The sequence below is a fragment of the Stegostoma tigrinum genome, chromosome 35 (genome assembly GCF_030684315.1).
Source record: "Stegostoma tigrinum isolate sSteTig4 chromosome 35, sSteTig4.hap1, whole genome shotgun sequence".
Lineage (NCBI taxonomy): Eukaryota > Metazoa > Chordata > Chondrichthyes > Orectolobiformes > Stegostomatidae > Stegostoma > Stegostoma tigrinum.
This window is the reverse complement of record NC_081388.1, coordinates 2,401,935-2,423,903: the sequence shown is the minus strand read 5'-3', so window position 1 is coordinate 2,423,903 and position 21,969 is coordinate 2,401,935. Positions and strand designations below refer to the sequence as shown.

Genomic DNA, 21,969 nt, shown 5'->3' with positions numbered 1-21,969 from the left:
AATTTATCGTATTTTGAGAAGAGGATACAGTCAGACTGGATGAAGTGAAATCAGTCGATATAGCATATATTGGGATTTTTAGAAGGTTGTGACAAGCTACATGTCAGGCAACTTAATAAGAGTCTATACTGTTGGGGATAGCACATCAGCATGGATAGAGGATCGGAGAACTGATAGAAGACAAGGGGTGAACTAAAGGGAAACTTTCAGGATGGAAATCTGTTTCTCGTGTCGTGTCACATGGGTCAGTGCTGGGTTCACAATTATTTAAATTAGACATTATTGACCTGGTTTTGGAAAGTGAAAGTATTTTAGCCCAGTTTGGAGATGACGCAGAAATAAGTGGGAAGGTAATCGGTTGGGATCATGCATGGGAATCGTCGAGCAATATAGATACGTTAGGTGAGCGATCAAAAGCCTGCGGTTATATTTTCGGAGAAGGAATAGACAATCTGAATATTGTTTGAGTGGAGAAAGACTGCAGAAAGTTACTACACCAAGGGATTTGGGAAACCTCCTTCATGAATCACAGAAAGCTTTCAGCCATCAAGTAACTGGAAAGGCAAAGGAAATGTTATTCTTCGTTTGAACAGATAAAAATTTGCAACTCTTGCTGAAAGAGTACGAAGTCACACGTAAAATACTGAACAGTTTTGGTCTCATTATCTGAGGAATGATATGTTGGCTTTGGAAGTTGTCCAGAGAAAGTTCACCAGGCTGATAAATATGAAAGCATTTTCTCATGAAGAGTTGAGTTCAATAGGCTTCCACTCATTTGAATTTAGAGAATGAAGAACTTAATGAAAAATAAGAGACTATTAGGAAAATTATCAAGATAGCTGCAGGAAGGTTGTTCACCCTTATGTCATAGCCTAATAGCAGAGAACACACTCAGCAGCAAAGAAACACAGAAACATAGCAAGTAGGAAAAGTGGTAGTCCTTTTGGACCTTTGAACTTGCTCTGCCATTCACTATGATTGTGGCTGATCATCCAATTCATCCCTGTCCCCATTTTCTCTCTGTACCGTTTAACAGAAATAAAGGGAATTACAGTGAAATGGGGACAGATTGAGGAAAGTGGAACTTGTCTGACAGAATAGCAGGAATGACAGTAAGAAAGCAGAGGCAGAGATTTCAGAATGTAATTCATGGCCCGCAGTAATACTACATCCCAGTAAAGAGGAAAAATTCTGTGATCACAAGGTGTAGAACTGGATGAACACAGCAGGCCAAGCAACATCAGAGGAGGAGGAAGGCTGACTTTTCAGGCTTACACCCTTCTTCAGAAAAGGTGGAAGGGAAGGGGTTTCTGAAATATATAGGGAGAGAAGGGATGAAGAGAAGATGGACAGAGGAGAAGATAGGTAGAGGGAGACAGACAGGTCAAAGAGACAGGAATGGAGCCAGGAAAGGAGAGCGTAGGTGGTGAGTTAGGGCAGGGATAGGTCAGGATAGACAGGTCAAGTGGGTGGGATGAGGCTGGTAGGGAGGAGATAGGGGTGCAGCTTGAGGTGGGAAGAGAGTTTTGGTGGGCGGAAGGATAGGTGAGGGAGACGAGACAAGCTGGGCTGGTTTTGGGATGCAGTAGGGGGAAATGGGAGATTTTGAAGCTTGTAAAGTCAACTTTGATACCATTGGGCTGCACTGTTCCCAAGCGGTATATGAGTTGCTGTTCCTGCAACCTTCAGGTGGCATCATTTTGGCACTGCAGGAGGCCCAAGGTGGACATGTTGTCTGAGGTAATGGGAGGGAGAGTTGAAGTGATTTGCGACTTGGAGGCGCAGTTGTTTCGTGCGAACCGAGCGTAGGTGTTCTGCAAAGTGCTCCCCAAGCCGCTGCTTTGTTTCCCCATACAGAGGGGGCCACATCAGGAACAGCGGATGCAATATACCACATTTGCAGATGGGCAGTCAACATCTGCTCAATGTGGAAAGTCTTCTTGGGGCCTGGGATGGGGGTGAGCGGGGAGGTGAAGGGGCTGGTGTAGCACTTTCCCCTGCAGCCGCAGGAAGTGCTGAGGGTGGTGGGGCAAGGGAGCGCGGAGCCGACAAGGGTGTCACAGAGAGAGTGGTCCCTCTAGAAAGTAGACGGGGCGGTGATGGAAAAGCGTCTTTGGTGGTGGGGTCGGATTGCAGATGGCAGAAGTGTCAGGGGATGATGTGTTGGATCTGAAGGTTGGTGGGGTGGTATGTGAGGATGAGGGAGGTTCTGTTTTGGTTCTTGTTGTGGGGAGGGGGTGTGAGGGAAGTGTGGGAGACACGGTAGAGGGTGTTCTCCACCACTGAGCGGGGGTGGGGGTCGGCAAAGTTGTGGTCCTTAAAAAATGTGGACGTCTGAGATGTCTGGGAGTGGAATGCCTCATCCTGGGAACCAGGTCTCCATACCTGTGCTGCAGGTCCATGAATTGGGAATAGGGAGTAGCATTTTTGCTGGAGGGAGGACGGACGTTTATTCTAGGTAGCTGTGGGAGTCGATGCGCTTGAAATTGATATTGGTTTCTTGGTGGATTGCAGAGATGGAAGCAGAGAGGTACAGGAAGGAGAGAGAGGGATTAGAGATGGTCCAGATGAACTTAAGGTTGGGGTGGAAGGTGTTGGTGGTGAAGTGGATGAACTGTTTGAGCTCCTCATGGGAGCACGCGACGGTACCGAAACACAGTCCATGTAACAGAGGAAGAAGTGGGGATTTGGGCCAGTTTAGCTACGGAACAGGGATTGTACTACATAACCTACAAAGAGACAGGCATAGCTTGGGCCCATGCTGGTACCCATGGCCACCCCATCTTCCATATCCGCTCTCAGGTTGAGGCATTCCACTCCCGTACACCTCAGCCGTCCTCGATTTTCAAGGATGGCATCTCCCCCTCACCAGTAGTCGAGAAACCAAAGTTGATCAACCAAGGAAGTTGAGGAAGGGTGAGGTATCAAGTTGTGGGCAAAAGCATTTTGGAGATTAAAAATCAGTGATAAATTCAAATGAGTAAAGGAGGACTAAAAGCACATTAAAAAGACAACAGAAAAATAACCTGCAAAGGAGGAATTTAGCAAGCAGTTCAAAGAGAAAATAAAATTCTCTTTGCACGTAATTTTTTTAAAATCAAGTGAAGATACACCACTGATAACGAACCTTCCAGGTCTGTTACGGGGAGCCAGGAGATGGCAGAATAGTTATACAGATATTTGGCATCAGTGTTTCTAGTGGCAGGTACATTGCACATTCCACAAATACTAAGGAACGTGGGACAGGACTTAAGTCCCATCACCATCACGAAGGTCGTATTATACAAACTAATGGCTGAATTATCCCCTGGAGCTGCTGATTTGCATCTGAAGATCCTAAAAGATTCAGCTACAAGGTCATTGGGAATATCCTTGCTGCATTTACTCTGCCTGGTCCTATTACAATATTGCAGGGTTCTATGAGATTTCCCCTTTATTCTTCACATCTATCTGTATCACTTGAGAAGTCACATGATACATGACACCAGGTTACAGTCCAACAGGACACAAAGCTTCAGCTGTTGGAGCGCTGCTCCTTTGTCAGGGCAAGTACACTGGAGAACGCAGCACCACAAAGTGGTTCATTGAAAAAAGCTTGATGGACCGTAACCTGGTGCCTAGTGACCTGACTTTGTCAGCCCCACTCCAACACGAGCACCTCAGCACCAATTAATCTAGTTCTAGCTGGTTCATTCTCTTTCCTCAACTCTGCAGAGCTAGGAATCTTGTGGTAAATCTTTTGGCTGCCTTCCCCGCCATTGCCAGTACACCTTTCCTCAGGAAAGGAGACAATACCTGTGCACAGTACTCCACAGATGACCACGCAGGCCCTGTATATTTGCAACAAGGCAGCTCTAATTCTGTCATTAAACACTGAGGGACCACATACCATTGATTGTCTTCACCTGCTGAATCTTGATGCAGACTTGCAGCAACTGGTGTCAAAAGACACAGGATTCATCACGCCCACCCTTGTTCTCCATTCTATTTCTATTCAGATAGAAACCTGCCTTCCTGTTTTTGCTTCCAAAGTGGATAACCTCATCTCTATCCACGTTGTACTCGCTTTACTATTTACCCACTTATTCTAGTTGTCCAAATCACAAGGAAGAGTGTTATTATCCTCCTTAATAGTTCACCTTGCTAAACTGCTTCCCAAACTAGCAATATAGTTAATAGGGAGACAGTCAAGGGAGCAGTTTGAAACAGCATTATACCAGATGAACACATGCAGTACCTGCTCTTGAACCCTTGTCTGAACAGGGAACGTGGAACTGCACTCTGTACCTAACCTAGTTAGGTGCATTTCCTGGGGATGTTGGAATTCAGTACTGTAGATGGAGCTCAAGTCTGGACAGAAAGGTACCTTCACATTTAAAAAAAGCTTAGACAAAGGATAACTCTGGAGCTAACAGTGCAGTCCCTCTACGCAGAAGACTCAGTGTGGTGCCAGTTAAAGAGGTCCTCCCCATTTTATCATCTCCCTACACACCCCCCGCACCCGCAACTTTTTTGGGCCCACATCTTGCATCCATCCTCCCTTCATTAAAACCGCTGGCCACAACTTCCCCTTCCTGATCTCCATGTTCATTGATGTTCCCCTCATCTCAGGAAATCGCTCTCCAATGTCCCCCAACAACAGATCTGTGGAGCCACCTTGCCCCCAGACCCTCCCCTCTTACTGAGGACCTTGCCACAGGAATCAAAGCTCTCAGCTCAAACCCATGGAATCTGGTACTCAGGCTTTCGTGGAATTTGAACCGCTTCCCTAAAGGAAACAGATTTGTAACCCTCAAATCACTAACAGCCCTCACCCACATCAGACAGACACTTGCTTAACACATGCCCTGACCACAGCTGGCATACTCCGGTCAGACATCAGGCTGCACAACTGAAATACAAAGACAACAACAGTATTGAGGCCTGTAGACCTTGTTTCAGTGCCTTCCGTAAAATGCACTTTCCCAACCCCTCAGATCATGCTGCCAAGAGTCAGAATGCAACATGGATTAAACCCACCAAGTGTCAAACTTCCTCTTCCAAAAGAGAGGCTACCAGGTGAGGGCGGTTAGGTCAGTTATATTAACAGAATGGTGTTTTGGCCACAATTTATCTACTTAGTTGCTGAATATTTCAGGTACAAAACATAGCACTCCATGTCATGGCTACAGTGACACAGGACAACTTGCTCAGTCTCCCACTGACTATGAGCAGTCATTCCATTTAACATCGAGCCCTGAGCAAAAGGGGAGTTAGACGCATTTGGCCAGAAAGCTTTTTCCACTGAGTCTTCAGACACCAGTCAGGGCAGATCAGATACCTGTATTCTCAGCTACACATCACATTGCGTTCATGAGAACTGACCTCCTCAGCATTTCCTACCGAAGTTGAGAATTCGTTTCTCTGAATGCCAACTTGTGTTCACAGTCAGCTACACCCTCCTTTACCACAAGAGGCACAGCAGGCAGTTTCAGATGACCACCAGGGGAGAAGTGTGGCATAGTCACAAAGCCTTCATACCCACCAGCCCTGCCAGGTGACATCAGGGTTCGATTGAGAATAAGCAAGTGCGAGCAGGTTGTGCTCTGCTCAGGAAATCTTGGAAGAAAGATGGGCCCCTCAGGGCAACCTGACAGTTCAGCCTATTTCAGGGTTAAACACAGATGTTTCCCTCAGACAATTGTTTATTGATGTACTCAAGGGCCAAGTGCCATGTGCCCTCCTCAAATTTGGGCATAGTCATAGTTAACACAAGCTTTCCCTAAATACTGAAAAGGGACCAAATACCAGGTGGTTTACAAGTTATTGTTTGCAGTTACAGTTTGATGTAAGCCTTGAAAATAATTCCTCCAAAGCTTAACACAAGAGGTTAAAAGAAAGCTCAATCTCCAGGGGATACAAGAGAAACCTAACTGTGGGAGTCAATGCCAAAATCAGAACTAGAAATCCTCTGTGAATACTAAAAAATTCCGTGAGGATGGAAAAATAAAAAACAAGGTCTGAACAGACAATTCAAAGAATCACTGCTTTATTGGTCATTTCATGAGGTGAAAGGAGTTTGCTTGTGTTTCCTGTAAATGAACAAGGCCATCAACGAAGCAGAGATCAGGGAGACAGCCGTCACTGTCAGGGACAACATCACAACCAGCTCAGACTGCAGACCTACACAACAAGGAGAAACCAATGGTTACTGAGGGAAACTGGGACAAAGAGGGAAACTAGCAGTCAGGCAACTCACCGCCTGGAGACATCTCCTGCATCCTTTGCTCAACCTCAGTCAGGGGCTCAGTTGCCAGGCTGGTCAGCTCAGGATCCAGAATGAGCAGGGGGCCAACTGAGGCCTCACCCTCCCACCTCAATCCAGCTTCACTCTCTGCAGGAACAAACAGTACGGTCAGGGTCAGGGAAAATGGGATATAGCCCCCAGTGGGTCAGTGACCTACCAGCTTCAAGTCCAAGGTCTCTCCTGCCTCTGGAGGGAAACGCGATCTCCCTTGTGCTACCACAGTTCCCCACATGGCAACAGGCACAAATGTCACTGGTCGATTCCCCCAGTGGGGTCCAGCTAAACGAGAAACAGCCCATCAACCACATGGTGCATCACATCTCTGCAACATCATGAAGGGACAGGGAGTGGGTGACACTCACATCTTGTGCAGCTTCTGGAAAGTACAAGCTTTGTTCCTGGAATCTCCCTGACCCACTGCAGCAACTCTCAGGTGACAGGTGATGAAAATCTGAGGGACACATTCAGCACAAGTCAGTGTTTGGCTTCTGCCCATTGAGTTGAGTGACTAATCAGCAGCTTGCTCTTACCAAGGAACGCTCATCTCCATAGAAGCGGAAGGCATCCAGGTCAAACCTGAGCTTGTCCGGCTCCCGCCGGTCTCCCGGCAACACAAAGGTTGAAAGGGAGTCCTCAGCTTTGCTGTCCACGAGGCAACTGCAGGTGAACAAAGGTACATGAAGTGAATGGAGTGAAGTCATCGAGATGGAAGCAGCTGGAGAAAGCCGAGAGCTCCTTACCCATTGTAGTCAATGATGCTGTATCTGGGGCTGGAGTCCTTGCCTGGGCTCAGTGTAGCTACACAGCGGTCAATGTACAGCTTCATGGGCATGTGGTTGTCCATTGAAACAGATGCCTCAATGTGAATGAGGTCTCCCAGGGAGTAGACAGTGGAAGTGCGCTCTGTAAGCCAGTCACCTGAAGTACAAGAGGACAAGGGTTGGAGAAAGTGGGTACAACCCCCAGTGAGTGACACCAGGAGATCCCTCCCCAGCCAGCCATCACATACCATTCATTAGACGCAGGGAGAAGGACAGGTGCCCTTCTGCAGACCTGGTGGAGCTGAATGGGATCCAGGTGGGCTTGATGGAGTTACTGCTCACATTGCCCTTCCTGGGGGAAGGGCGACAAGGTAACCATTTTAGGACAAGGTCAGGTAACAACTGTGCTTGGGAATAATATTGATCAAGCGAGTAAAGATTCTCACCTGAAATACCGACACACAATGGGAATGACAGCTCCGTTAGTTCTCACAATGACAGACCCAGGATAGTTTGGGATGTGTGACAAGTGGGTGGTGTAGATCAGAAAATCTCCCATCATCTGAAAGACACCAGGTTAAGGAATGAGCAATGATCTGAAATGAGGAGGGTCAACACAGGGCTCACAATGACATCATCTCTTTTGGGACCCAAGTGCCAAGATGTAGTTTCCTCCTAGCACTGCTGGAGTGCTAGTCACAGGTCAGGAGTCAGTCGTCAGTCATACAGGATCAATGTAACAAGGAACTCCAAATCATTGGAATGCTCTAACAGAGGCTGAACACTCTGGTCAAAGCACTGATTTATTCTGGAGTGAAATCATGATGAGAGACAGGAACATGGGCATTCAGGATGAATGGGGTGCAGTTAAAAGAGAGATCATGAAGAGACAGGCATTTGGGTCCTACCAAGTTAGGACAGAAAAAAGGAAGTGAAGGCACGCATTGGCCGTCTGGAAAAATGGAAGTTGTTCTGTGTCCATATTCCAATCAGTGCATTCATTCCAACATCAGGGACAGTCAACAGTGCAGCACTCAATTCCATGATCATTATTTCAACCCATCTTAGACTCAAGAAAGAACTATTGGGAACTGTATTGAAAGAACTCAACATTCACATGTGTCTTACTGAGGGGAATGAGCTAGAAGCAAAGAGGAAACAGAAGATGGCAGAACACCAAAAATGGACAGCAGCAAAAACCCAATTCCAGTCAGAATATAAGGATAGCTTACAGGTTCTTAAAGTAGGAGACCACTCAAGACCAATTATATCCAAGCAGTGGTTACAGTGAGCATCAGCAACCAGCCCAAACTTTCAAGTATGGGAGGACTCATTACCTGCAGCCTGCTGCCACACTCATGCAGCCCATAGTCAAAGAGAACAGTGTGGTTCTCAGGGTAAATCCTGGTCGGCCGACAACCTGCTGTCCCCAGGGTCAGGTCAGCAGCTTTAATCAGGTGCCTTGTTCCAAATAAATCCAACTGGGCCCTGACCAACAGCTTGTGCTCTCCACACTGCACCATCACAGTCTGCAGTGGAGACACACTCCCACCCTCAGACATTCTGAAACTGGAACCAGTGGGATCCCCATGAGGAGGGACTCTCTCAGGTACAGGAGTGGCTCTCACTATTCTCCATGGATACCTCTGGCTCAGAAACTGTTGCCAAGTTTCAGAGCAACAAACAGCTCCAACTAACACCAGCACTGGAAAAAAACCCCTCACTACAAAATCCCCCATGATCCCAAACAACTCAAGCATCCCTTCCAGCCCCCACCCAGCTCCTTTTATACACACAACCTGCACTCACCTGACACCAATCAGACCAGAAGCAGCAACATTGAACCAATGAACCAGCCCCAGTCACTACAATTTCCAGCACTGACTAAACTCATGGATTTCTGACCAGGAGGGCCTGTTCCATTTGGACCAATAGGAATGCCTGGGAGTTGCTGTGCTGTCACCTGACTGCATTCAGCTCCACAAGTCCTCATGGTGTGGCCCCCTGAGTAAAATCATTAAACATGGATCATTTCAACATTTCTCTGATCTCAGGTGTCTGACAGTGAGAAATACAGAAAGATTGTCTCTGGATGGTGTTTGGAAACTGGGTTTGGCTAGAACAAAAGGAACATTCCTTATATTTTCCTCATGCTGTGCGCCTCCCTGTGTCTGTTTATTTGAGACTGCATGGAGGAGCTTTACTTTGAATTTAAAGAGAGAGTGGCTATCGCACCTCATGCTATTACCTGCCTTGGTCGATTTGGATGCTGACGGTGTAGAGGTAGTTTTAATCTGTATCTAACCCTGTGCTGTCCTCTTCCTTGGAGTGTCAGTGAGGACAGTGTAGAGACAGCTTTACTCTGGATCTTATCCCGCAATGTTCCTGACTATCTATAACAGAGAATGTTTTGAAGCATTGTTTTCTGTTTGAAACAGTAGGGGGAACATTTTCCTGCATCTAACTCTGGGCGGTACACGTCCTGGGAATGTTTGATCAGAACAGTGTGGTGGCAGCTGCACTTTCAGATGAAAGGAGCAGACAAACTTTCACTTTCAGTTTATAGGTGTAGAAGGAGCTGCAATCTTTAACTAATCATGTGCAGTCCCTGACCAAGAACTGTTTCTCAGGACCGTGTACTGTAGCTTTCCTTCCAGTTTAAAAAGTTAGAGGGAGATTTACTTCCAGCCTGCTAAAATAGCGCACTGTGGAAGGAACTTTACCTTGTATCAAGCCCTGAGTTGTACCCGCCTCTTAAATGCCCCTAATGAGACCGGCTCCACTACCCTCTCCGGCAATGCACTCCACGTCTCTACCACTCCCTGAGGAAAGGACCTACCTCTGACGTCTCCTTTGTATCTACCTCCGCGCACTTTAAAACTATGCCCATCATAGTCGCTACTCTGTCTGTCCACTCCATCTGAACCTCTGATAATTTTGTACACTTCTATCAAGTCACTTCTCATCCTTTGTCGTTCAAAAGAAAAAAAACCTACCTCTCTCATCCTTTCGTTGTAAGACCTTCCCTCCATTCCAGGCAACATCCTGGTAATTCTCCTCTGCACCTTTTCCAACACCCCCATTCTTCCCTGTAATGAGGTGACCAGAACTGGACACAATACTCCAGATGTGGGCAAACCAGGCTTTTGTGTAGCTGGAGCATAACTTCACAGCTCTTGAACTCAGTCCCTCCATGAATGAAAGCTAACACAACATAGGCCCTCTCAACAACTCTATCCAACTGGGTGGCAGCTTTCAGGGAACTGTGGACATGAATCCCAAGATCTCTCAGCTCCTCCACACTGCCAAGAATCTTCCTGTTTACCCTGTATTCTGCTTTCAAATTTCTCCTTCCAAAACGAATTACCCCACACTTTTCAGGGAAAATCTCCATCTGCCACTTCTCAGCCCAGCTCTGCATCCTATCAATGTCCCTTTGTAACCTAGAACAGCCCACCGCACTATCCACAACTTGACCGATCTTCATATCATCCACAAACTTACTAATCCACACTTGCACTCCGACATCCAAATCATTTACAAAAATCACAAACAGAAGCGGATCCAGAACAGACCCTTGTGGTACGCCACTTGTAACTGAGCACCATTTTGAATATTTTACGACAACTACCATCTTTTATCTTCTCAGGTTCAGCCAATTCTGAATCCAATCTTCCAAATTTCCCGCATCCCATGCCTCCTTACTTTTTGCATGTGCCTACCACGGGCAACCTTATCAAATGCCTTACTTAAATCCATGTATACCACATCCACTGCTCTGCCTTCTCTACACGTTTGGTCACCTCTTCAAAGATTTGAGTAAGGTTTGTGAGGCATGCTGAATATCATAAATCTATCTGTGTCTATAGAAGCGATCATAAATCCTATCTCTCAGAGCCCTTTCCAATAGGTTGCCCACCACTGAAGTCAGACTAACTGGCCTGTAAATTCTGGGGTTATCTCTATTCCCTTTTTTGAAATGGAAATGGCATTTGCCTCTCTCCAATCTGCCAGCACTAAACCCATGGACAGTGAGGACAAAAAGATTATCACCAAGGGGTCTGTGATCTCTTCCCTCACTTCCCATAGAAGTCATCTTCCTCACGAACATCCACCTCCTCTAGCCTTCCAGCCTGTTTCACACTGTCCTCTCCTACAAATAGTTCCCTCTCAGTTGTGAACACCAAAGAAAAGTATTCATTAAGAACCTCTCCTATTTATGGGGACACAAAGGGTAGACAGTACACTGGATGAGGTGTAGGAAGTGTCCGGGTGTCCTGGAATGAAAGGTGATGGTGAACACTATGTTACGAATTGTCTGATCTGCACACAGCATAACATTATGAAAGGGGCTCACTGACATAGTGGACCAATAGAAGGGCCAAGGAGTAATCTACAAATAGACTATACAGGACCCCGAAACCCAAACTCCAGGAGGATACAAATATGCCCTGGTCATTGTGGATACCTTCACTAAATGGGTTGAAATTTTCCCGACAACAAAAAACACAGCGTTGAATGCAGTGAATATTTTGTTGCAATGTCTATTTACTCATTTGGGTATACCCCAAAATATAGAATCAGACCAGGGACAAATTTTACGCCCAAGTCATGCAAAATGTAACAACTCTTTACTTTTGGATCAAACAGAGATTCCGCACGCCCTGTAGACCACAGTCGAGTGGAATTGTGGTCAAGACTGAATCGGACACTGAAAACCATCATCGCCAAAATAGTGCAGCAGCAGCAGCAGCAGCAGCAGCAGCACAAGACACCCTGGCAGGTTGTTCTGCCTCATGTGTTAATGATACTGAGGAACAGTGTGGCTTCATCTACATCCTTCACTCCTTACAAGCTAATGACAGGAAGGGACATGAGAGGAATGGAGAAGTTGGTCGGTTTGGACTCGATTGAACTCGAGGTAGACAATACTTTTCAGACAAATAGGTACAACAGTTGGTAGAAATGGTAAAAGAAGCAAATGATGTAGCAGCCCACCAGCAAGGGAAGAAGAAGCAGCAAAGTAAGGCCTAGTTTGACACAAAAGCCAGCGTGATAGAATTGAGGCTTGGATAAAGAGTCATGATAAGAGTATACCAGCCCAGTGCATTCTTCAGCCCAAAGCTCACTCGTCCCTGTGAGCAAGCAGATAGAGCTATCACATCCATATGCAAGGCATTAGCAGTTGCCAGGTTAGTGCTGAAGCCAGTAGGTGGGGGTAACAGGATGGCCATACTTGGCACGTGGTGCTCGATGTTAACGATGTTTTGAGTTCCCAAGGTCAGGGAGAGCAGGAACAAGATCAGTTTATGATTCCCAGGGAGATGGGGAGGGCCGAGGAAAACAACAAAAGGAAATGAAAAAGGGTGGAGAAGGTCAGCGGGCAATACAATACATACAATTAGAATCCAAAACAGAGCCAGGGAGGGATGATCTGGTACAGAGTAAAGAAAACATGGGCTTCTCATTAGAAAGAAGAAAACAATTGTCACTAAGAACAGAAATTATACTTGTACGTTGCAGCTTTAACCTCAGATGAGGGGAGTGACACATTCCTATCGGAATGATCATGTTTGGGACGATGTTTGAGCAGGTATTAGAGTCATGGTGACGAGTGAATTTGCCTCAAGGAGTGTCAAGGCTGGAAGGATATTCAGTGATCAAGAATGACTTTGGTCGGCAGCACAAGATAATACGAACTAAGTCAGGAAGCAGAGGGGACGAAAATTTGTATTATACAGGAGCAGATAGGCTGGCATGGATGGGAATGACACTGGGTATACTTGAAGGAACAGGGGTGCTATTTTCATACAACAGGGTTCTCGAGGTGACAATGGCTCTAATCCCAGAAGAAAAATTTCAACATCATTTTATCGGACCATTTATTAAGCAACCATTGGTTAACGGCAATTGAGGTAAAATTATGATTCACCTCTGAATATCGACTGGGGAAATGACAAAGGTATATCGGCTGGAGTGGTTACTCAAAGCAATTCAAATAAATTGGTTGGATCACTATCAATTGTAATGGGCAGAATGGATACAGGAGCGAGATAGATGATAAAGGGCATTGAGAGATGAGGACAAGGCCCTTCATCATTTTCATGACCTGTAGGAAGCCGATGACCCCATGTCTCTCAGAGATTAAAAACACACCAGAACCGAGATGCAGTGAGTGTCAGTACAGGATGGAAGGTGTGGGTCTGGTACACGAGGAGGCGGGAGAATCTGTCACTTTGGTGCCAGTTTATCGGCATGTGCAGGTGGTCGTTAATTTGACTGAAATGACTGATCCACAACAGTGCCCATCCGCTACAAAACAACTATGTGCCCACCTCCTTGATGAACGATCGAGCGGGAGTGAGCTTATGATCAACTAGAATAGAAAGAAAAGAGGACTGTTGGAGTTGGCCAGGGGGCAGGATATGCATCAGGAGTGGCAACTGTCAACACCTTGGACACAGCAGAATTAGAAAGTCAGACACAATCCCTTCAGAAGAAAATGCAGCTCATTACTGGGGAAGGTAACTTAGACCAGCCAGAGAGGTCATGATAGGTCACAAGTGACGCTGGTCTCGGTTGAATTTCTAAATCTTTTACAGGAATTATTGAGCCTATGGCCAATACTTCTGAGGAGGCCCACAAAGTCGAGGGGTGTGCCATATACACCCACTGGATGTTGACCAAGCTTGGGACTGATGTGCTACAACTGCATGATCACCATGTCCCAGACAGTGTCAGATAAACAATTAATAAAGTGGGTCGGACAAAATGAACCTCTGTCACCTCAGAAGTTTGAGCTTAACCAATTAGGCTTTGTGTACTCATGGCAGAGATAAAGGAAAGTATTATATTGGGGCAGTGTTTCATATCCCGCGACATGGAAATTAACTGAAATGTCTTTACAAAGGGTCCATCCTGTGGGAAAGCATCAAGAAAGACCTTGGACATCTTAAAACGACCATTTCATGCCAAGGTCATGGGTGGTGTGAGAAAGGGGAAGACTTGTCAAAATTCCATTTCAAAAGAGTCTATTACAAATGGAGAAAATTCAATTCCCATGCTGTATGACTTTACCGTGAAGTTTCCACGTTCTCATCCTGGCCTCTTACCTGAAGCATGGTGACCTCCACGTTAAGTTCCCCACCAATCACCTCTATCTAATGAGACAGCAGCCAAGTGGTCCTTCGGGACAATGATAATGTTACCTTCGATTGGAGAACTTTCATGAATACATTACATGGTCAAACAGCATCAGCCTTGCTGCATGAAGGGGGCATTGTTCCTGCTCAAATTTATCATATTTTGAGAAGAGGACACAGACAGATTGGATAGAATGAAATCAGTAGATATAGAATATTTGGATTTTTAAAATGTTCTTGACAGGCTACAGGTCAGGCACCTTAATAAGAGTCCATACTGTTGGGGATAGCATATCAGCATGGATAGAGGATTGGAGAACTGATAGAAGACAAGGGGTGAACTAAAGGTGAAACTTTGAGGATGGCAATCTGTTTCTCATGTCATGTCACATGGGCCAGTGAAGGACTCAATTATTTGAATTGTTTTATTGACTTTGTTTAGGGAAGTGAGAGAGCATCAGTTGCAAACCTGGCTAGAAGTGAGAGGGCAATCAGTAGGGATAACACTTGGAGTTTGTAGAGCAATATAGATAGTTTTGGTGATTGGTCAAAAATCTGGTGTTACACTTTGGCAGAACGAATAGATAATCTGAACATTATTTAAGTGGAGAAAGACTGCAGAAAGCAACAGCACAGAGGGATTGGGGAGTCCACCTGCATGAATCTCAAAAAGCTTATCGACAAATTCATCAACTAACAGGAAAGGCAAAGGGAAGGTGATTCTTGATTTGAGAAGAAATAAAAATGTGCAACTCTTGCTAAATGATTACGAGGCCACATGTAGAATACTGTGAACAGTTTTGGTCACCTTATCTGAGATAATATATTGGCATCGGAAGCTGTCCACAGAAGGTTCATCAGGCTGATAAAGATGGAAGTATTTTCTCATGAGGACTTGAATTCAACAGGCTTCTACTCATTAGAATTTCAAGAATGAGTGAAGATCTTGTGAAAAATAAGAGATTATAAAGGGGGATTCTCAAGATCGATGCAGGTAGATTGTTTCCCCTTGTGGAATAGCATATTACCAGAGAACATGCTCTCAGTAACAAAGAAACACAGAAGCTGAGCAAATACTGGAAGGGATAAGCCTGTTGGGACCTTTGAACCTGCTCTGCCATTCGCTATGATTGTGGCTGATCATCCACTTCATCCCCTTTCCTGCTTTGTCTCTGAGATACCAAGGTGTAGAGCTGGATGAACACAGCAGGTCAAGCAGCATCAGAGCAGCCGAAGATGACGTTTCTGGCCTCGACCCTTTTTCAGAAATGGGGGAGGGGAAAGGGGATTCTGAAATAAATAGGTAGGAGGGGAGGCGGATAGAAGATGTATAAAGGAGAAGATAGGTGGAGACGAGATAGACAGGTCAAAGAGCTGGGGGTGGAACCAGTAGAGGTGAGTGTAGGTGGGGAGCTAGGGACGAATTATGTCAGTTCAGGGATGGACAGGTCAAGGGGGCAGGATGAGGTTCGAAGGTAGGAGATGGGGGTGCAGCTGGATGTGGAAAGAGGGGATAGGTGAGAGGAAGAACAGGTTAGGGAGGCTGGGACAAGCTGGGCTGGTTTTGAGATGCAGTGGAGGGAGGGGAGATTTTGAAGCTTGTGAAATCCACGTTGATACCATTGGGCTGCAGGTGCCCAAGTGGAATATGAGTTGCTGTTCCTGCAACCTTCGGGCGGCGTCATTGCAGGACTGCAGGAGGCCCAGGATGGACAGGTCATCTGAGGAATGGGAGGGGTAATTGAAATTGTTCGTGACTGGAAGGTGCAGTTGTTTAATGTGAACCGAGCATAGGTGCTCTGCAAAGTGGTCCCCAATATAGAGGCGGCCCCAATGGCTACAGCGGATGCAGTGTACCACATTGGCAGATATGCAGGTGAACATCTGCTTAATCTGGAAAGTCTTCTTGGGGCCTGGGGTGGGGATGAGGGAGGAGGTTTGGGGGCAGGTATAGCACTTCCTGCAGTTGCAGGGAAAAGTGGCAGGTCTGGTGGGGTTGGAGGGGAGTGTGGAGCGAACAAGGGAGTCACAAAGAGAGTGGCCCCTCCGGGAAGCAGATATGGGTGGGGAGGGAAAAATGTCTTTGGCGGTGGGGTCGGATGGCAGATGGCGAAAGTGTCGGAGGATGATGCGTTGGATCCAGAGGTTAGTGCAGTGATTATGAGGTGAAATGAAAGGTCATAGCGACAATCCAGCAAAGTGGATGTCAGTATCATCAGATCAGCCACAGTCACAGTGAATGGTGGAACCAAGTCACTTACTCTTATTATTTTAGTGGCTGATGAGAAATCAGTCTGATAGGAATCAGTTTGAGACAGATTGCCAGTTTCTGGACTCCATGGTCATTGGAAATATCCTTCCTGCATTTACTCTGCTCGGCCCTGTTACAATATTCTATGAGATTTCCCCTTTATTCTTCAAAGCTATCTATATTCACTTGAGAAGTCACATGACACCAGGTTACAATCCAACAGGACTGAAATCTTAAGCGTTTAGAGCACTGCTCCTTTGTCAGGGGAAGTACACTGGAGAACCCTAATCACAAGCTTTTGTGGCGCTGGAAACCCTGTTAGACCTTAACCTGGTGCCTCGTGACCTCTGACTTTGTCAACCCCACTCCAACTCTAGCACCTCAGCACCAATTAATGTAGTTTTAACTGGTTCGTTCTCTTCTTTCCTCAACGCTACAAAGCTAGGAATCTGTCTGGTAAATCTTTTTGCTGCATTCCCTCCGTAGCCAATACACCCTTCCTCAGGAAAGGAGACACTGCCAGTGCACAGTATCCCAGGTGTGGCCGCTCTCAGGCCCTGTATATTTGCAGCAAGGCAGCTCTAATTCTGTCCTTTAACACTGAGGGACAACATACCATTTATTGTCTTCACTATCTGCTGCATCTTCGTGCAGACTTTCAGCAACTGATGTCAAAAGACCCAGGATTCATCACACCCGCCCTTGTTCTCCATTCTATTTCTATTCAGATAGAAACCTGCCTTCCTGTTTTTGCTTCCAGAGGGGATAACCTCATCTTGATCCACATCGTACAGCGCAAGTGCATACACTTCTGGTCACCACATTACCAAAAGAATGTGGATGCTTTGGAAAGGGAGCAGAGGAGGTTCACCAGGATGTTGACTGGTATGGAGGGCACTAGCTATGCAGAAAGCTTGAGTCGGATTATTTTCATTAGAAATATGGAGATTGAGTTGGGGGAGCCTCATTGGAGGTCCACAAAATCATGAGGCATGGACAGCAAGAAGCTTTCTTTCCCCCTTACCCACACCTCCAGAGTGGGGACTCAGTTACTCAGGGTCACAATTTCAAGGTGAAAGGGGAAAAGTTTAAAGGGAGATATACCTTGGAAGTTCTTTACGCAGAGGGTGGTGGGTGCCTGGAACACGTTGCCAGCGGAGGTGGTAGCAGCAGGCACGTTAACGTCATTTAAGATGTATCTAAGCAGATTGATGAATGGGCAGGGAGCAGAGGGATACAGATTCTTGCAAAATGGGGAAGAGGTTTGGATAGAGGACCTGGATCGGCAGAGGCTTCGAAGGCTGAAGGGCCTGTTCCTGTGCTGTAATTTTCTTTGTTCTTTTTGAACTGCCTTTACTGTTTATTTACCCACTCACTCAATTGGTCCAAATCACAACAAAGAAAATTATCCTCCACAACAGTGCACCCTCTGTAACTGTGATTCAGAGAAAGTGCAAACTCCCAATGCTGGAGAATCTGAGATAACAAGGTGTACAGCTGGATGAACACAGCAGACCAAGCACCATTTCATGTTTTCTGAAGAGGGGGTCGAGAACTGAAACACCAGCTTTCCTGCTCCCCTGCTGCTCACCCTTTAACTGTACCAGGTTTCGGAGTGGTAATGAGGAGATCTAGGGAGCATTGAATTTAAAAAGGGCATTACACCATATCTAACATGTAGTAACTGCTCTTGGAACAGTCATCTGCAGTGCACAGAGAACTTTACCCTGTACCTAACCTTGTAACTTGGCATTGCCTGGGAATGTTTGAATGGCACACTGTAGATGGAGCATTATCATAGAACAGCACAGTACAGGCCATACAGTACATACTGTCATCCATATACCTAACTAATAGCTGCTCAAGTGACCCTAATGAGGCCCACTCCACTGCCCTCTCTGGCAATGCATTCCACGCTCCGACCACTGAGTAAAGAGCCTTCCTCTAACGTCTCCCCTCTTTCTACCTCCACTCACTTTAAAACTGCCCCCTCCTAATAGCTACCTCCAACTGAGGAGGGTGTCTTTGGCTACCTATTCTCTCTACCTCTGATCATTTTGTACACCTCTATCAAGTCACTTCTCTTTAGAATGAGAGAGGAGAGAAGCCCTAGCTCCCAACTTTTCCACACAAGTCCTTCCCTCCATTCCAGGCAACATCCTGCTAAATCTCCTCTGTACCTTTTCCAATGCTTCCACATCTTTCCTGTAATGAGGTGACCGGAACAACATTCCAGATGTGGCCAAACCAGGCTTTTGTACAGCTGGAGCGTAACTTCATGGCGATTAAATTCAAACCCTCTGTTAATGAAAGCTAATACCATACACCTCCTTAACAACTCTATCCACCAGGGTGGCAGCTTTCAGGGAATTGTGAACATGAACCCCAAGATCCTTCTGCTCCTCCACACAACCAAGAATCTTTCTGTTAACCCTGTATTCTGCTTTCAAGTTTGCCCTTCCAAAATGAATCACCTCACTTTTCAGGGTTAAACTCCATCTGCCAATTCTCAGCCCACCTCTGCATCCTATCAATGTCCCTTTGCAAACTCGAATATCCCTCCACACTGATCACCACGCAACCCACCTTCGTATCATCCATGAACTTTCTAATCCACCCTTCTACTTCATTGTCAAAATCATTTGCAAAAAATTACAAATAGAAGAAGACCCACAACAGAACCTTGTGGTACACCACCTGTAATTGAGCACCATGTTGAATATTTTCCTTTCACTACCACACTTGGCATTCAGAATGTCTCCCCAGGGTCAGCCCAATCTGCCACATTTCCCCCTATCCCATGCCTCCTTACTTCTGCAGACCCTACCATGGGGAACCTTATCAAAACGCCTTACTTAAATCCATGCATACAACATCCACTGCTCCATCTTCATCCATGTGTTTGGTCACCGCTTCAAAGAGGTCAATAAAGGTTTGTGAGGCATGATCTACCCCTCAAATCCATGCTGACTACCACAAATCAAACTGCACCTTTCCAAGTGATCATAAAGCCCTTTCCAATAATTTGCCCACCACTGATGTAAGACTAACTAGTCTGTAATTTCCAGGGTTATCCCTATTCCCTTTTTTGAAAAAAGGGAATGACGTTTGCCTCTCTCCAAAGTCCCAGCACTATACTCATGGGCAGTGAGCACGAGAAGATCACCAAAGGCCCAGTGATCTCTTCCCTCACTTCATACTGCAATCCTTGGATAAATCCCTTCAGGCACTGTCCTCCTCTGCAACTGGGTCCCTCAGTTGTGAGCATTGAAGCAAAGTATTCATTAAAAGGGCCTCTCCTATATCTCTAGGCTCCATGCACAAATTCCCTTTACAATCCTTGATCGGCCCTACCCTTTCTCTCGTCATTCTCTTATTCCTCATATCGTGTGTAGAAAACCTTGGAGTTTTCCTTGAACTTGTCTGCCGAGGTTTTCTCATGACCCTTGCAGCTCTCCTAAGCCCTTTCTTCAGCTCCTTTCTGGATAAACTGTATCCCGCTAGAGCCTTTTCCATTCCTGGTTTCTTAAACCTTAGGGAAGCCTCCTCCTTCCTCTTGACCAGTCGATCGACCTCTCGAGAACCGAGGCTCCCTCACTTGACCGCATCTTCCCTTGCCAGGGTAAGGTTTTTTTTGCCAGCGACAAACATATCGAGCACGTGCAGTATGCATTCCTTCAACAATCTCCACATTTCAGTCGTGCTCTTTCCTGACAGCATCTGTTCCCAGACAAGGTGTAGAGCTGGATGAACACAGCAGGCCAAGCAGCAACGCTGATGTTCCGGGCCTCGACCTCCAAGCTCAAAACGTCAGCATTCCTGATCCGATGATGCTGCTTGACCAGCTGTGTTCATCCAGCTCTATACCTTATCTCAGAGTCTTCAGCATCTGCAGTTCCTACTACTCTGAAGCATCTGATCCCAGTTTGAGACCCAGTTCTTGCCAAACAGAATTATAATTACCCTTCCCCCGATTATAACCTTACCCTGCTATGGACAGATCCTTTTCCATGACTATTGGAGAAGTAATAGAGTTGTGCTCGCTACCGCCAAAATGCTCTCCGACCAACAGGTCTAACACTTGGCCCAGTTCATTGCCAAGCAGCAGATCCAAAAAGTGATCTCTCCTCATGTTGGTCTATCCACGTACTCTGTCAGGAATCCTTCCTGAACGCACTGGACAAAACTCACTCCGTCTAAACTATTACAACCAATATTTGGAAAGTTGAAGCTTCCCATGACTACGATCCTGTGACTTCTGCACCTTTCCAGTATCTGCGTCCCAATCCGCCCCTCCAGTTCTCTGCAACTATTAGGGGGTCTGAAAAAAAAAACCTAACTGACTGCTCCTTTCTTGTTTCTGACCTCAACCCAAACTGACTCTGTCGATATACTCTCAAACTACCTTGCAGTAGCCGCTATACACTCGCCCTGACTAGCAATGCCATTCCCCTTTCACCACCCTCCCTCTTTCTTTTAAAGCATCTAAACCCCAGAAATTCCAACAGCCATTCCTCTCCGAGATTCCCAAGTTTCTGTAGTGGCCACAATATCATCGTTCCAAGTCGTGACCCTTGCTTGAAGTTCATCTGCCGTATTTCTGATACTTCTTGCATTGAAGTATGCACACCTCAAACCATCTGTGGCCACAATTACGCTCCATCAGCCACATGTCTTTATCAACAACCTCACGCCCGGTTGTGTCTGTTGGAAGGCTGAATACCTCATCCTCAATTACAAATCCAATTACCTACTCCCTGCCAATTTAGTTTAAACCATCCCATACAGCTCGAGCAAACTTCCCTCCCAGGATATTTGTGCCCTTCTGGTTAAGGTGCAACCCCTCCTGACTGTACAGGTCACACCTTCCCCAGAATATGCTCTAATTATCCACATAATGGAAGTCCTCCGTCCTACACCAGCCCTGTAGTCACGTGTTTAGCTGCACTCTCTCCCTCTTTCTTACAAGACTATCACTTGGCACTGGTAGTAATCCAGAGATAACTACCCTGTTTGTCCTGGACTTCAGCTTCCAACCTAACTCCCTGTCCTCGTTTTTCACAATCAGTCCTTTTTCTACCTACGTCATTGGTACCGATGTGTACCATGACTGCTGGTTGCTCACCTTCCCCCTTCAGGATCTTGTCTCAGATTGTGCCTTCATCATTGGCCCTGGCAGGCAACATACGCAGAGAGTTTACGCAGAGAGTTGTGAGAGCATGGAATGCGTTGCCAGCAGCAGTTGTGGAAGCAAGGTCATTGGGGTCATTTAAGAGACTGCTGGACATGCATATGGTCACAGAAATTTGAGGGTGCATCCATGAGGATCAATGGTCGGCACAACATTGTGGGCTGAAGGGCCTGTTCTGTGCTGTACTGTTCTATGTTCTATGTTCTATGTTCTATACCATCCACTCATCTCATTCCCATCCATGGAACATCTGTCTGTGCCTCTTACGGTCGCATCCCCCACTACAACTGCTCTCCTATTCTCCCCCTTCCCTTCCGTGCCACAGGCCAGCCTCAGTG

At 46.2% G+C, this 21,969-nt stretch overlaps 1 protein-coding gene across 1 annotated transcript; it reads right to left on the bottom strand.

Moving 5' to 3' along the window:
* Nucleotides 1-6,040: 6,040 nt before the first annotated feature.
* On the bottom strand, nucleotides 6,041-8,570 carry LOC132206304 (zona pellucida sperm-binding protein 3-like). The gene is made up of 8 exons (XM_059639896.1): nucleotides 8,385-8,570; nucleotides 7,494-7,609; nucleotides 7,296-7,399; nucleotides 7,027-7,204; nucleotides 6,817-6,943; nucleotides 6,649-6,737; nucleotides 6,444-6,565; nucleotides 6,041-6,162 (listed from the first exon to the last, which is right to left on the bottom strand). Exons 1-8 carry the CDS (start codon nucleotides 8,568-8,570, stop codon nucleotides 6,041-6,043), a joined length of 1,044 nt encoding a protein of 347 aa, XP_059495879.1.
* Nucleotides 8,571-21,969: the final 13,399 nt, after the last annotated feature.